This window comes from Bufo bufo, chromosome 5, assembly GCF_905171765.1.
Source record: "Bufo bufo chromosome 5, aBufBuf1.1, whole genome shotgun sequence".
Lineage (NCBI taxonomy): Eukaryota > Metazoa > Chordata > Amphibia > Anura > Bufonidae > Bufo > Bufo bufo.
The window spans coordinates 201815005-201832753 of NC_053393.1; the positions used below are offsets into that span (position 1 = coordinate 201815005).

The following is a 17749-nucleotide window of genomic DNA, read 5'->3' on the forward strand; positions in this document are numbered from 1 at the left end:
GGTGTATCGCAGCCCTCATTCAGTATTTGGTGGAAGAAGGTATATAGCAATAGCACCCCTCAATTAGTATTTTGTGGAAGAAGGTATATAGCATCCCTCAATCAGTATTTGGCGGAAACAGGTATATAGCACCCCTCAATCAGTATTTTTAGGGAGCAGGTGTATTGCAGCCCTCAATCAGTATTTGGTGGAAGAAGGTATATAGCAATAGCACCCCTTAATCAGTATTTTGTGGAAGAAGGTATATGGCACCCCTCGATCAGTATTTGGCGGAAACAGGTATATAGCACTCCTCAAAGAGTATTTGGCAGAAACTGGTATATAGAGCCCCTCAATCAGTATTTGGTGGAAACAGGTATATAGCACCCCTCAATTAGTGCCTTGTGGAAACAGGTGTATCGCAGCCCTCAATCAGGATTTTGTGGAAGAAGGTATATTGCAGCCCTCAAGCAGTTTTTTCGGGGGCAACAGGTATATCACACCCATTGCAATTAATTACTCCAATAGCGTTTGTCCCTTTATCTAGCTGCGGTATCGCAGCAGAACTGCACACATCTGCTGCACAATACAAATACACTATAATAGAATTTATATGTTAGAAAGTATATTATAAGTATATCACACCCCTCTATATCACACCTATCAATAGCACACCTATACCAGTCCTTAAAAGGACTTTTGTGGCCCTATTAGCTAGCGTTTGGTGTCCCTAACTGTCCCTGCTCCAAAATGCAACCTCTCCCTAAACTGGCAAAACACATAATGTAAAATGGCTGCCAGATCGGGTTCTGTTATAGGGTTAGGGGGTGTCCATGTGCTGAAACGTCTCAATTGGCTGTCCTGTCCCACCTGATGGATGTGTCACTAGTCAAAGTTAGGCACTATGCAAAAAAATATGGCGCTTGCGAATATCGCTATATGTTTGCATGTTCGTCAAATTGTGAATGCGTAAAGTTTGCCACGAACCGCAAAACCATCTCTATATGAGATAAATATTCTTACATTTTAATAGTACACGCGTTTTGGGACACAGCAGTGCCTATGATATTTATTCATTATTGTTTATTGTTATTTTCATTTTGGGGAAAGGGGTGATTATATTTTTTTTAAAGACTTTCTTTTAACTTTTTTTTTTTATCTCTTCTAGGGGACCTCAACATGCAATCATCAGATTGCCATTTCTATTCAGTAATAGGATTTAATGCATTACTGAATAGAAAATTCTGTATATTTCAATTCAGTGCTGCCACCTGCCAGCCTGCATTGGAATATACCTGTGATATACTTGATAGCCTTGTACAGGCTCAGGCCTTTTACCACTAAGAAACATCTTCTCCAATCTCAGCAAGGCGAAGGCGTTCTGGCCCCGGGAGCACAGGTTTCCTGAGTTTTCCACTCTCAGATACTGTGGTCATTTGACAATGGTATCTGACGCGTTAAATGTTTGTGATCAGTGTGAACACCGATTGCAGACATTAGTCTGGGGGTCTGCTGTGTGAAGCAGTAGGCACCCAGTGGCTATGACCTTTGCACCACTCTTTAGAAAGAGACAACAGTCACAGAATATGTATGACAGATGTCATTAAGGGGTTAAATAACTTCTACTTACAAAATCATTTTAGTGTTCATACAATTTAACAGAATTGTAATGAAGAACAAAACTTTTAATATAAAACTTTTTACCCTTCTTTGGTGAACAATTCAAAAAATATTAATTTCTAAGCTATTACCATGGTAAAACCCTTGAGCAAGTTTCTACTCTTGAATAACACCTATTAACATTTCTGCCTCAAAGATGCTTCATGTAGGTGGTAGCTATAGCATTCTATGATTATTTATCGCCTATTTGTGAGCAGGTTGAACTTAGTCTGCTACATCTTTTGTGAAGTTGACAGGTCTTGCTGATGTGTTTCTCGGAAACTGTGAGCTCTGCACTATATACCACAGCTTATAATGTTAAAATAGTTAAGAGTTCCATTTATCTTTTATATAAACTTTGCTATTTTCATATTATGTTGATATTTAATCTGGCTTTTTACCAACAATATTTCTGTCCCTTTCCAGTGTGTGACCATGGTATAGCAACAGATCTGGTGCTAATGGTGGATATTTCTCAACATACAATTCGGCAAAACAAAGACTTGAAAGATTTCTTAATTAATGTCTTATCCGATCTGAAGATAAGTGATCACTGCGTTCATGTGGGCCTGGTGGCATTCAGTGATGAAGCAGAAGTCATTCTCCCCCTCAGTACCGGAGTCAACATGTCTATTGTGGAAAAGCATATTTTAGACCTTCAACCGTCAAATGAAAAGATTGCAAGAATTGGAAGAGCAATAAATTATACTAGAGGTGAAGTGTTTGGTGATAGTCTGGCAAGCAGAAAGAACCAGGGAATAAAACAGACAACAATCCTGGTCAGTCATAAGTCCTCTACAGATAGTGTAACTGAGGCAGCCTATTTACTTAGACGAGAAAAAAATAGAATTTTTACCGTTGCCGTTTCTGAAGCAAATGATACCCAAATCAACCAAATTGCATCGCATCCGACTCGAAATTATAAAATCAAGGTGAAGACATTTTCTGATCTTTCAAAAAGCACAGACATTTTATTGAAGAAGATTGAGAATGCTGTTGAAAGAGATACTCGTTCTTCGCCTAAACTAACCCATGAGACAAAATTAGGTAAGATTATATTTAAAGAGAGAAAATTCTCTTAAGATGATGCAGATTTTCTTAAATAGTACATTATCGTGGGGTGATTAAAGTGACTGTTATCATTTCAATAAAGAAGCAGCCTTCAAGTAAAGAAATATTAGTAGTCAGAACTGGTTTTGCATCTCAGGAGCTTGTAGCTGTCTGGTGTGTTAAGCTTCAACCATCAAGTAGGCCATACCTTAAAAAGTAATTGTTCCATTTTTTTATTAATTAATAGCACAGGTGAATATACTGTAAGAATGATGTTCTCCGTTAATTCTCAATTCACTGCCCAAATCTGTTTTTAGTAATGAAGACAGCCTACCTGCTCACTGAAGGATCAGTATATGGACAGAGGAGGGGGAGGAGATGAAGAGTGGGGCTGCTGGAGACAGGCAGAGATACTATCAGAGAGACTATTACTGGTTTATAAGTGATTTACTATCTTCATTTACGGGATTCACATCTAAACTGCTTAGTTCTACTGTATAATGTGCCTCATAACTGCTGCTTCTGAGTGTGTTACAGAGAGTTAGGGAGCAGAATACCCTGTTTCTCCATGTCCTGTATACATGTAGACATGATACCACCTCGCCTTCACTCACTAGCTTGGAGAAAACTGGAATAGATATTGCAGCTACTGAAGCTAAGAGTAAGCACACATTACTATAATGTATTAAATGTGCCAATTCAAATGAATAAATAACCTTATAATATATGGTTGCATCATCTCCACTATAGGGGCAGCCATCTTTTGAAAATCCTCCTTGTGGCTAATCAAAGAAGGGTGTTGAGCTGGGGACCTCATCTAAGAAATCCATACACCCTAATTGGGCATATGGAATAAAGTTGTCTTGATGAAACACATACAATTACAAAATTAAGGACATTCCTGACAAAGAGATTAAATGCTACATGTTCTGTCTGAAGGGAAGAAGAAGGCATTTGAGTTCACCATATATCTGTAGATTTCATAAATTCTAATCTTTTATAAATCTGAATATTGACTACTGAGTGTAAAATGAAATAATGTATAAATTATAGTTTTACAATATAATATAACAATTTTACAATTTGTGTTCAATGCTATTTAAATTTTTTTGTAGGATGTCAGAAAACAGACCGAACTGATATTTATCTGCTCATTGATGGTTCTGGAAGTATTTATCCCGATGAATTTACAGCCATGAAGTCATTTCTGGTGGATCTCATAGATATGTTTGAAATTGGGCCTCAGAAGGTTCGCCTTGGGGCTGTACAGTACTCTGACCGCAGTCAACTGGAGATTGGTATTGGAAAAAAGTACTCTAAAATCCAGTTGAAACTTGAGACAAGGAACATTAGGCAGCTAGGTGGAGGAACCAACACAGGAGCAGCAATAAATTTCACTTGTGAATTAATATTAGATACTGCTAATATCAGGGAAGGGAATGTGCCTGTGTATTTTATCGTACTTACAGATGGAGATTCTCAAGATAGTGTGAAGGAGGCTGCCATGATCCTCAGAGAAAACAAAGTGAATATGTTTGCAATTGGGGTTAAAGAAGCCAACCAAACTCAGTTGCTGGAAATCACTGGAGATCCCAAAAGGGTCCATTTTGTAAATAATTTTGATTCTCTGAACGACATAAAAATTTTGCTAGCCCAGCAAATCTGTTCTAGTAAAGGTAATGTAAGCAATGTGTTATAAAATAACAAAAAAATGTATATGAAATACTCATCTAATTCTAGTGGAATTAAGTCTTATTTTTGTTTTTATAGTTTGCCATAAAGTGCAAGCTGATGTGATGTTCCTGGTTGACAGTTCTGGAAGTATAAGCACAGATAATTTTAATAAAATTAAGAATTTTATGAAAAGTCTGGTTAACAAGACAGACATTGGGCCGGATAACGTACAGTTCGGTATTGTTCAATTCAGTAATGATAACATGGAGGTGCTACAGCTAAGTAAGGATAGAACCAAAGCTATTATCTGGGATGCTATTGACAAAATGGGACATATGGCCCAGGGTTCATACACCGGGAAAGCCTTGGAATTTGTGTCTCAATACTTCACAGAAATCAAAGGCTCAAGACCCAAGGTGAAAAAACTCCTGATACTTATAACAGATAAAAAAGCACAAGATGATGTCAAACTACAGTCAGCAGCTCTGAGGAATAGTGGAGTAAGCATTATCTCTATGGGCATTTTCAATGCAAATAAAGCTCAACTAGAAGAAATAAGTGGGCCTACAGGACAAGTACATTATGCAGAGTCTTTTGAAACATTAAAGTTTGAAGAACAAAAATTGCTTGCTGACATCTGTAAAGAAGGTCAGTATACATGGAGGTAGCATGTACACAAGTTGTAGTTATTTTCATATACTATAGAATTCCTCTGTATAGTTATAAGTAACTAAAATGCCCTAGTTAATCGTCCTCATATCATTATTTATAAAACTTTAGCTTAATTAAAGTGACCCTTCGCTTCAAGAAAAAAAAAATGTGGGGAACTTTTCATCTTTTCAGCTGCAGATCAGCCAGTTCCTGGGCTCCTTTTCTGCCATTCAGGGTGGCCGCACTGATTCTCAAACTACCTGATGCTTGACTATTATGGATGGCAGATGATGAAAACTTTCCTAGCAGTGCTGCCACTTTGTTGTAGTGATTTATAAAGGTGACCATACACATTATATGTTGACTGATAGCAAATGTTTTGGTCAGGCATGTTGGATTTGACAAGCCTTTTTTTTCTCAAGGGAGATAAGCCCCCTCCAGAGGTATCTGTAAGGCTGCTTTCACATCATCGTTTCATTTTCCCTTCTTCTGATCCGTCAGATGAACAGAAAAAAAAACAGCATCCTGTAAAAAAAAATCGGAACCTGTTGCATTCGTTATGCACATTTTGCGTCCGTTTTAGCCATTTCCACCTGAGATCCGTTTTTTTTTTTCAGATGGAAAAAAAAGTCCTGCAATGACTAAAACGGATGCAAAATAAGCATAATGGTTGCAACGGGATCCATTATTTTTTTACAGGATTAGGCCTCATGCACACGGCCAGGCCGTGCTCATATTGCGGCCCACTTGAATGGGTCTGCAATCTTGAAGGTGCGGTGCAGAACGGAGGCACAGAACCCCATGGAAGCCTCTGGACCGCAAAAAATAGAACATGTTCTATTTTTTTTTGAGGTGCGGATTGATCATGAATCCATTAAAGTTGAATAGGTCTGGATCCGTCTGCGGCAGCCTCATGGATGGTGCCCATGCATTGGGGACCGCAAATTGCGGTCCACCAATGCACTGAACGGCCAAGCAACGGTCGTGTGCATGAGGCCTTGGCCTAAGCGGCTAATTCCTCACTTCCTATTGAGAGCACATATAGGCTTGGCCAGGCATGAATGTGTATGGGGGTCAGAAGAAACTTTATATTGACCTAAAGCAAATAATAGGGATATGTGACAAATCTGATTCAAAGATAGGTGCCAAAAATCCCTTTCCTTTATTTAAAAAATATGTTTAAAAATGTTTTTTCTTGTATGTTCACAGATTGTCCACGAATACAACAGGCAGACATTGTGTTTGTGATTGATACATCAAGTAGTATCACCCCTGATCAAGCTAAGATAATACAATCCTTTGTTATATCTTTTGTGAATAAATCAGATGTTGCACCAGATAAAGTTCAATTTGGAGCTCTTAAATACGCAGATGATCCCTATAAGATGTTTTACCTAAATAGATACAGGAATAAAAATGATGTTATTACAGCTATTGAAGGAGATAAACAATCAGGAATAAACACATATACTGCTAAGGCCTTGGAATTTTCAAAAACATTCTTTACAGAAAAACAAGGCAGCCGTCAACGTAGAGGAGTCCCTCAGTATCTTCTTATTATAACTGATGGTGAATCTCATGACAAACATAACCTCAATGAAGCATCAAAACAGCTACATGATGCTGGGATCATTGTAAATGCCATTGGAGTAGGTGAAGCCCAAACTGAAGAGCTAAAGACAATGGCAGGAAGCATGGGCAAATGGTTCTTTATTAAGGAGTTTGAGGGATTAAAGGACATTTTTGTGAACATATCTGAAGTCGTATGTGAAAAATCAGGCAAGTCATATTCTGCAATATCTTTCAAATATGTTAACATACTGTATCATTGAATCAAGCACATAATAGTTCTATATTTAATGTATAAATAAATAATTTTATTATAGGTGTTATAGATATTGATGTCCTGGGTGTTGACACACACGGGGGTTGACTGCGTGTTGATACCCACAATAAAATATCAGATACGTGGGTGTCAACACCCAGAAGCCCCACAAATTTATTTGCAGCCATCTCCAGAACTATCACAGAGAACAGAGCTGGAAACACAGGAAACGTGTGGACCTTGGAATACTCAGGGTTCCTACCAGACAGTCTTATACTCTTATTTTCCATGAGTTTTTAATAGCTATTTATAACATTGTGTATGTATTCTTTAAAGGGTAGGTCCACCTATGCAGGTAATCTGAAATAAAACATGAGTCAACTATGCACAAAGCCTTTTAAATATATACAGACCTATGTGTCTCAACGATGGTCAGACCAGGATTTTCAGCAATAATATGGAAACTAAAATGAACCCACAGTATGGCTGTAAGAATGACACCTTACTTCATCCCATCTGCCTCCTCTTCTTGTTAACATACAGTTTTCAAGTTTGGCAAATGCTGGAAGAGGGTAGAGGCTAACACAGGCTCACGCACTCTTCACTTGTCCTCTGGCATATCTTGCATGGTGAAGGAAGGAAACACCACTCTGGGAGGAGGGTCTATTACAGGGCTGATTCTAGCTTTTCTGCTTCCTGGGACGAAAACTGAAATGCCCCCCTCCCCATGCCAAATTCTCAATTAAATACTCCCCCCCCCAACTCTACTGCTAAAGACATATTCGGATTAACATTACATTCAGTGGTTCCAAACATGCAGGGTAATACAGCACCACATATATCTTACGTCCAGTGGTGTCTTCTCTGATGTAGATGTTCTCTTTCCCCATCTTCTCCGTTCGGACCAGACCACCATAATGAATTACTTCTGCCACATCATAACTTTTCCATCCTACTCTTGATCCCCCCCATCCCTTGCTTGAACTTGATACTGTACATATCACAGCTATGACAGCTGGAGCTTCTGTATTCTATTTGTTTTAGAGTAAGACATGACCGCAGGATCGGATTGCACAAACGGCCCAAGATTGTCTGTGTCAAAAGTCTGAACCAAAAAGTTGCACAAAAGGGTGCCATTTGGTGCATCTCAGGTTTCTTTCTTCCCAACATGTTCGACAAGAATGCATGGCTTGGCTGAAAAGGGGTGGCACTTTGTGTGAAAGGGACAGGGCCTATGAGGCACCATTTTTCACCAAAATTGTGGCATAAATCTGGAGTAAAATTCTGTCTCAAAGTAAGCCAATCAATAGTTGGTATACAGTCAGCAAAAAGTCTCTATCACTGTACCAGATTCATCATCCATCCTGAACCCCTGTGATAAATCCGGTGCAGGTCTAAACAGTCTGATCTTTAGGATTAGTAAATCTGGGCCTAGCTTTGTAGCCTGTAATCATGTAGATGCATATGTCTGCAGAGTATCTGTAAACACAAATCGGTAGGATATATTTAATCAAGATTATTTGCAGAGTATCCATGTGCTATCCCAGGATTAGCTGAGTGGAGCAGGTACAGGTAGGAGCAGAAATATGTGATCCTGCCTGTACACCGTTTGCTGAGGCCCCATTGCTACAGTGGAAGGAATCTGTACTCCATACACCACTGGGAAGTCAGCGGTGTGCGAATATAGGGAATTTAAAGCGCATTAGAAATCAGGACTGTGGATGGCAATTCTTTTTGTAAAAAGGCAAAATTCATTTGGATAGGATATAAGAAAAATAATTGTTAGGGTATTTGGGACTTTTAAAAAAAAAGTTGCTTAAAAGTTTACTTACTCTTTAAACAACATATCTATAAAGCAGCCTATATGTAAAATAAAATGTAAATATATAATCCAGCAGTTGCCAAACTTGAATACTCTGTATTAGGAAGTTGAAACCTTCCATGTACTCAGCTACTCTAGCCCTGTTTCTATAGGCACAAATAGCCCAATTGTCAATTCATGTGTACATAATATCATTGACCATTAAATACTGGAAAATCATACAAAAATAACAATCTATTTCTGATAGAAATACCCCTACTTTGAAGTATTTTATATTTCTATCTAGCATAGATGTTTCTTCCCATTCATATATGAATGAGACACCCCCTGATATGTATGTTTTGTGAATTCTCTCTTGCTAATTGCTGTTATGTCCTTTATATTTTGCAGCATGCAATAAAGAATTAGACATAAGTTTTCTGATTGATGGTTCTGGAGGTATCAAACAAGCAGATTTTGAAAAAATTCAAGATTTCATGGTATCTGTCGTTGACGATTTTGACATTAGTCTTGGCAAGGTTCATGTAGGTGTTGCTCAATATAATGACTCATTCAGAACAGAGTTTCAGCTCAAAACATATCTGGACAAAGAAACTTTAAAGCTCATGATTAAAAACATCCCAAGAATGAAGACTGGAAATGCCCTCACTGGAAATGCCCTCAAGCACATGGATTATGCCCTATTAAGTCCAGCAAGTAATAGTCGTATAAATGAAAAGATCCAGCAGATATTGATCGTCATAACAGATGACAACTCTCAAGATGAAGTTGCAAAGCCTGCAGAAGCTCTTAGAAATAAAGGCATCATTACCTATGCTTTGGGAGTGGGAAAGGTGTCTAAGACTCAGCTTCTACAGATTGCTGGAAGATCAGAGCGACAATTTTCTGTTCACAATTATGATGCAATAAAAAGCATTAAAAAGAGAATGGTTGAAGATATATGCGTCCAGCGGCCTGCGGAGAGTGAGTATGATGTGATTCCTAATACAACTTTAAACTGACCATTACCTGTACATATTGGTGACTGCCTCTTCTGAACCATCATGGACCAGAACATTGTAGAATCACCAATCCTTCCCAAATTGCTGTTCTGATGCTTACCGGGACCCTAATTCCCAGTGCTCGACAGTAAGGAAATGCCTAGAGGTTACAGATCAGCTAATCACTGGTTGAGGACTGCGACCATAGAGTGGCTAAGCAGGCATCATCTGACATTTTTTATGTGTCAAGCTGGGACCAGAAAGGGATGGCCAGCAGGGACCTGGTAAGTAGAGATGAGCAAATCGAAGTTGACAAAGTGGAATTCGATCCAAATTTCAGGAATAATTCGATTTGCTCCGAATTTCCTCATGCTTTGTGGTAATGAATCACATTTTTTCCTAAAATTGCTGCTGCACATGTTAGGACATGAAGCAAAGAACTCTGGGAAGGAGGGATCACCCACAATGCCATGCATGCAGCCAATCAGCAGCCAGCCAGCCCCTGTGATGTCACAGCCCTATAAATAGCCTCAGCCATCTTGGATTCAGCCATTTTCCAGTGTACTTAGTGCTGGGAGAGACGTTAGCAGGCGCTAGGGAAAGTGGCAGAAAAGACTTTAAAACTTTTTTGGGCATAATAAAAGTTCAGGGAAAGATCATTAGAAGTGTAGGGAAAAAGGATAGGGAAGGAATTATTCCACACTATAAAAGCAGAACAGGGTTCAATAATGGAAGTAAACAGCCTGGGCAATAGGAGCAATCCTATTACACCTTGCTGCACTGACTAGGGATCCAAATTGCCATTATATACAGCCAGGTCCATAAATATTGGGACACCGACACAACTCTAACATTTTTGGCTCTATATACCACCACAATGCATTTGAAATGAAACGAATAAGACTGTCAGCTTTAATTTGAAAGTTTTTACATCCAAATCAGGTGAACGGTGTAGGAATTACAACAGTTTGCATATGTGCCTTCCACTTGTTAAGGGACCAAAAGTAATGGGGCAATTGGCTTCTCACCTGTTCCATGGCCAGGTGTGTGTTATTCCCTCATTATCCTAATTACAATGAGCAGATAAAAGGTCCAGAGTTCATTTCAAGTGTGCTATTTGCATTTGGAATCTGTTGCTTTTCAACTCTCAAGATGAGATACAAAGAGCTGTCACTATCAGTGAAGTAAGCCATCATTAGGCTAAAAAAAAAAAAAAAAAAAACATCAGAGAGATAGCAAAAACATTAGGCGTGGCCAAAACAACTGTTTGGAACATTCTTAAAAAGAAGGAAGGAACGCACCGGTGAGCTCAGCAACACCAAAAGACCTGGAAGATCACGGAAAACAACTGTGGTGGATGACCGAATAATTCTTTCCCTGGTGAAGAAAACACCCTTCACAACAGTTGGCCATATCAAGAAACCTCTTCAAGAGGTAGGTGTATGTGTGTCAAAGTCAACAATTAAGAGAAGACTTCACCAGAGTGAATACAGAGGGTTCACCACAAGATGTAAACCATTGGTTAGCCTCAAAAAAGCCTTCACAGTTCTGGATCAACATCCTATGGACAGATGAGACCAAGATCAACTTGTACCAGAGTGATGGGAAGAGAAGATTATGGAGAAGGAAAGGAACTGCTCATGATCTTAAGCATACCACCTCATAAGTGAAGCATGGTGGTGGTAGTGTCATTGCGTGGGCATGTATGGCTGCCAATGGAACTGGTTCTCTTGTATTTATTGATGATGTGACTGCTGACAAAAGCAGCAGGATAAATTCTGAAGTGTTTCGGGCAATATTATCTTCTCATATTCAGCCAAATGCTTCAGAACTCATTGGACGGCTCTTCACAGTGTAGATGGACAATGACCCAAAGCCTACTGCAAAAGCAACCAAAGAGTTTTTTAAGGGAAAGAAGTGGAATGTTATGCAATGGCCAAGTCAATCACCTGACATGAATCCGATTGAGCATGCATTTTACTTGCTGAAGACAAAACTGAAGGGAAAATGCCACAAGAACAAGCAGGAACTGAAGACAGTTGCAGTAGAGGCCTGGCAGAGCCTTGCGTCACCATATGCAGCGCCACCATAAAGTGGCCTGGGAGAACCGTGTCTCCGATGTGGTGGTCCATCCAGCCGCAGCAACTGCTGCATCACCCAGTGGCACGCACCCGATTTCAGGCAGTCAAGGCTCCACCACCGCAGCCGAAGGGAGCTGTCTGTCCTTCCCATCATCTACCGGTCCTGATACTCCTGCTCCTTCTCCTACTCCTCGTCAGTCATTTCATCAGCAGTCAATCACCAAAGTGATTGCCAAGAGACAGCAATACGCTTGTGGGCATCCTCTGGCACAGAAGCTGAACGTGTTCCTGGCCAAGTTGCTGATACTGCAGTCCCTCCCTTTTCAAGTGGTGGACTCTGCACCTTTCAGAGAAATGATGGCTTATGCCGAGACGAGGTGGAGAGTCCCAAGCCATCATTTCCTTGCCAAAAAGGCAGTACCAGTCCTGCACACATATGTAGAACAGAAGGTGGGCCAGTCCTTGAGCCTGTCAGTGTCTCCCAAAGTGCACGGCAGCTCCGACGTGTGGAGCAGTAACTACAGTCAGGGACAATACATGTCCTTTACGGCCCACTGGATAAGTGTGGTTCCTGCCCAGCCACACCAGCAACTTAGCCAGATGATGCCGATTCCGCCTCCACGTTCTAACGCCGTTGGTTCTGCCACAATGTCTCCTCATCCACCACCGTCTCCTCAACCTCTAATGCAAGGACACTTCACAGTGCTCCTCCAGCATACCACATATGCAGGGCACGGCAGTGCCACGCTGCTCTATACCTCATTTGCCTGGGCAAACTGAGTCACACCGGGGAGGAACTGCTCCGTGTCCTCAAAATTGGAACCATGGTGACCGACAACGGGAAGAACATAGTGTCTGCGCTGCGTCAAGGAGGGCTGAGCCATGTGCCCTGCATGGCGCACGTATTCAATCTGGTTGTAAAGCGGTTCCTGAAGACTTCCACCCATCTGCAAGACATTCTAAAAATGGCCAGGAAAACTCGTACACCGCCAATCACACCTTCCTTGAGATGCAGCAGCAGAACAGCGTCCCCCAACACAAGCTGATATGCAAGGTTTCCAGCCATTGTAATTCCACCCTCCATATGTTGGATCGATTATATAAACAGATAAAGGCCATAAACGATTTCTTGATGATCCAAGCGGACAGGAGTACTCCCCTGTGTAACTTCGATGTCAGCCAGTGGTAGCTCATGTGTGACACCTGCCATTTGCTCCGGCCCTTTGAGGATGCCATGTTATTTGTCAGTCGCCAGGACTACGGGATGAACAACATCATTCCACTGCTTCATATCCTGGAACAGATGCTGGTAAATCTGGCTGGTCAGGGAACTGGAGAAGTGGCGCTTACATCTCATGGACACATGAGCCCTGTGGGTGCTGAACTGGAGGAGGAGGACATTGGAGCACAAGCAATGTGTAGTGAAATGGGTGGTTTTTCTACACAGGTGACAGGAGAGGAGGAGCAGAAGCAGCTAGAGGAGCAAGAGGGAGATGAGGAAGAGGAGACAGTTGACCCAGGCACACCATTGTAGTATGCAGTGGAGATGGAGGCAGGGAGTCCCCCTGAGTCATTTGCGGAAATGGCCCGATGCACGCTCACTTGTTTGGGTAGTGACAGCTGAATTTTCACCATTTGGCAGAGGGATGACTTCTGGCTCTTCACCTTGTTGGACCCTCGTTACCGGTCCAAAATGGGGGCCTTTTTTACACCCACTGAGAGGGAGTACAACTGAACTACTATAGAGACATCCTATGTAGTCATTTGGCCGCTGCCTATCTGTGCCATCGTCCATCCTCTGGCAGGTCTGAGCGGGAGGGCCCTCTGCACTCTCGTTTCACTGCCATGGCTGCTGTGGCGGGGTGGGGGAGGTAGGAGCAGTACCAGCTCCATCAGCAGCAGCATGAGTCTAGAGTTGCTGATGAGCAGCTTTCTTCACCCGCGTAGTGAAGAAACTACTCACCAGCAGCAGCTAGACCTGGAGCAGAACCTGAACCAGCAGGTGGTGGCATACTTGGACAGCACCCTGCCACTCCACATTGAATATCTCCTGGACTACTGGGCAGTGAAACTGGATTTGAGGCCGCAACTGGCCGAGTTTGCCCTGGAAAAGCTGTCCTGCCCGGCCAGTAGTGTGGCATCAGAGCGGGTGTCTAGTAGTGTTGATCGCGAATATTGGCACTTCGAAAATTTGCGAATATCTAGAACAGTGGTGCCCAACCATTTTTCATCTGAGGGCCGCACTAGACTTGGTATAAATTTCGCGGGCCGGAACAGGTAGCTTTGCCAGAAAGAAATGAAAACGCTATGAGGGGGCACGTGTGAGCATTACTACTGTGAAGAGGGCACATATCTGGCATAACTACTGTGAGGAGGGCACATATCAGGGTATAACTACTGTGAGGAGGGCACATATCAGGGTATAACTACTGTGAGCTGTGAGGAGGGTACATATCAGGGCATAACTACTGTGAGGGGGCACGAGTGAGCATTACTACTGTGAAGAGGACACATATCTGGCATAACTACTGTGAGGGGGCACATATCTGGGCATAACTACTGTGAGGGGGCACATATCTGGGCATAACTACTGTGAGGGGGCACATATCAGGGCATAACTACTGTGAGGGGGGCACATATCAGGGCATAACTACTGTGAGGAGGGCACATATCAGGGCATAACTACTGTTAGGGGGCACATATCTGGGCATTACTACTGTGAGGGGGCACATATCTGGGCATAACTACTGTGAGGGGGCATGTGTGAGCATTACATCTGTGAAGAGGGCACATATCTTGGCATTATTACTGTGAGGGGCACATATCTGGGCATAACTACTGTGAGGGGGCATGTGTGAGCATTAAGTCTGTGAAGAGGGCACATATCAGGGCATAACTACTGTGAGGAGGGCACATATCAGGGCATAACTACTGTGAAGAGGGCACATATCTGGGCATAACTACTGTGAGGGGGCACATTATTACTGTGAGGGGGCATGTGATGTATACATGTGTGTAATGTATGTAGTGCAGTATGTGATGATCACACACTGCACTACATACATTACACACATGTATACATCACATACTGCGCTGTCACCTTCTTCTGCAGGTCTACCTTGATGTCTGGTCTTTAGGCTTCAGTCAAATCCTCCACCGCCATGCTTGCGCCGTGTGCCCGACACCACCAGGAGCTGGCCCATCCTCTTTCATCTCCTGTCGGCTTCTCCTACAGCAGGGCGCTCTATCGCTCCAGTGCCCGCCCAATCTTAACAATCAGGGGCGTAGCTAGAAATGACTGGGCCCCATAGCAAAAAAAATTATGGGCCCCCCATCCCGGATCTCCCACCCCCACATATCTATTGGACCTCCCACCCCTTCTAGAGCTCCCACCCAAACACCCCTCCAGGACCTCCCACCCCAACATCCCCCTAAGTGTCGTCCACAGATCCCCCTCCCTAAGTGTCATCCACAGATCCCCCTAAGTGTCGTCCACAGATCCCCCCTTCAGTGTCGTCCACAGATCCCCCTTCAGTGTCGTCCACAGATCCCCCCCTTCAGTGCCGTCCACAGATCCCCCCCCTTCAGTGTCGCCCACAGATCTCCCCCCTTCAGTGTCGCCCACAGATCCCCCCTTCAGTGTCGTCCACAGATCCCCCCCCTTCAGTGTCGTCCACAGATCCCCCCTTCAGTGTCGTCCACAGATCCCCCCCTTCAGTGTCCTCCACAGATCCCCCCCTTCAGTGCAGGGCCGGACTGGCCTACCGGGATACCGGGAAATTTCCCGGTGGGCCGCCGACCCTGGGGCCGCTTTAAGATGTGCCTGCACTTTTTCTGCGGCCGGCGGGCCGAATCCGAAAGCTAGCCTCAGTCTGATGCATTGTAGTGGTGGCCGCACTGGCAGGTGGGTGGAGCTGAGCCGGCCAGCAGGCCGGCCTCCGTGGGAGCGGCACTGCTCCCTCCGACCACCTGGTGTCGCTGTGAGCGGCAGCCCGTGATCCTCCTGGCCCGGCCTGGCTGGCTGTCCTGACTGTGTGTGGCCGCCCCTCTCTTCCTAAGTGGCCTCAGGCTCCCGCCGCCTCACCAGATTCAAATATGCCGGGCCCAGGCCGCAGACCGGAAGCAGAGCCCGACCCCTGTGTATGCCGCCGTCACCGATGTAAACAGCCCTGGGGGTAAGAAGGGGCCAGGCTGTGCCCACATGTGACTGTGCAGTCTGTCAGGGTTATGTAGTGTATATTATTTACATACAGTCTTATAAATTATAAGACTGTATGTACACTAATATACACTTCATAACCCTGACAGCATGCACAGTCACATGTGGGCACAGCCCTGGCATCCAATACATATCACAGAGAGCTATACTGTGCATTATAAGCTATACTGCACAGTATGGCTCTCTGTGATATGTATTGGATGCCAGGGCTGTGCCCACATGTGACTGTGCAGGCTGTCAGGGTTATGAAATGTATACTATTAGTTTACATACAGTCTCCAGTTTACAGGAATCTCCAGGAGTGACATCAGCTGGGCAGATCAGCTTCTAGGATCTGGGCTCCATGGGCCCTCTGTGGCCCTCACATGCTTCTTTATGCATCACAGCAAGGAGATTGGGGCAGTTGACAGCAAGGCTCTGGCTGGAGGTAGCACTTTGTGAAAGGTTGTCACACAGGTTGTCAGGGGCTGGGAGTGGAGAACATCTTGGTGTGTAACCTGGTGTCACTGTGCTGTACCAAGGATCTGCTGGGCATGGTGCCTCCACAGAGGGCAGGGAATCAGATTGACTGAGGAGGGCTTGTACTTTGGAGAAGAATATGTGGCTTCATGTGACAAAGCAGATGAATCGCACAGAAGAGTGTGTAAATGAGGATACGTCGTGTCTCCAGGAGCTCTGCCCCTGACATCTCCAAGTGACAGACACTGCTGGACCCCCCTGGCACCCTGCACACATTATAAATGCACAGTATAGCTTTCCCTGATATGTATTGGATGCCAGGGCCATGCCCACATGTGGCGAGTGGCGGTGCATTATACACAGCAGCACGGTGTCCGGTACTCACACAAAGACGTGGTAGACAAATGCCCAGCCCGGGGTCTCTCCAGCACGTTGCACAGGTAGTTATGCAGCCTCCGGTACTTCACGTTCCTCCGGCAGCTCTGGCTGCTGTTGTACGACAGCGGCTTCCCCAATAAGCTCATGCAAGCTCCCTGCTTTCCCCGGCGGCTCTCCTGCAAGCCCCCTCCCGGTCCCACACCGCTGCCCCTGCCAGTGTCACTGGTGCCCAGGAGAAGCAGCCCGTCCCCTCTACTGGAGTTCAACAGCACCCTGTTGCCCCGACCCGTAGTAACGGTCCCTGCCCCTGCCTTTACCTCCAGAGCTGCTTATTATCCAGAGCCTCCCACATCACCTCCACTATGGTTGCGGGACATGGCATCACCGGCGTGGTCACAGAGGGCTCCAGGTGCATGCACAGAGCAGACCTGGGGACAGGGTGGCAGCGCTTCCTGGCTTCAGACTGTCAGATCTGATCACAAGTTGGCACCAGCCATACATACAGGAAGGCTCTGTGTGCAGGGTGCCAGGGGGGTCCAGCAGTGTCTATCACTTGGAGATGTCAGGGGCAGAGCTCCTGGAGACACGACGTATCCTCATCCACACACTCTTCTGTGTGATTCCTCTGTTCTGTCACATGAAGCCACATATTCTTCTCCAAAGTACAAGCCCTCCTCAGTCCATCTGATTACCTGCCCTCTGTGGAGGCACCATGCCCAGCAGATCCTTGGTACAGCACAGTGACAGGCAGCTCCCAGCAGTCTACTGTGCCTTCATACATAGAAGCCTGGAGGTCACTTCCAGGCAGCTGAAACTCCATGCATGGTGGTCAGAGTGGCTGTGAGAAGCTTGGAGCCCACCACCTCCAGGCAGCTGCACTTCAACAACTTTTCCAGGAGAATCCAGCAACTCTGTGACAGCAGGAAGGGGTTGCCAGTCACTCACTTGTCCCTGTGCAGCCTGCAGCTCCAG

General features: G+C 44.2%; 1 protein-coding gene across 2 annotated transcripts in view; it reads left to right on the forward strand.

The window, feature by feature from the left end:
* The window catches only part of LOC121001130 (collagen alpha-6(VI) chain-like), a 353819-nt gene that overhangs the window by 179033 nt on the left and 157037 nt on the right, over positions 1 to 17749 (forward strand). For both annotated transcript variants that reach the window (XM_040432059.1, XM_040432060.1), the window contains exons 4-8: positions 2065 to 2685; positions 3804 to 4364; positions 4459 to 5010; positions 6223 to 6792; positions 9051 to 9623. In XM_040432059.1, coding sequence (XP_040287993.1) covers positions 2065 to 2685; positions 3804 to 4364; positions 4459 to 5010; positions 6223 to 6792; positions 9051 to 9623 — 2877 coding nt within the window. The remainder of the gene's footprint in view (positions 1 to 2064; positions 2686 to 3803; positions 4365 to 4458; positions 5011 to 6222; positions 6793 to 9050; positions 9624 to 17749) is intronic.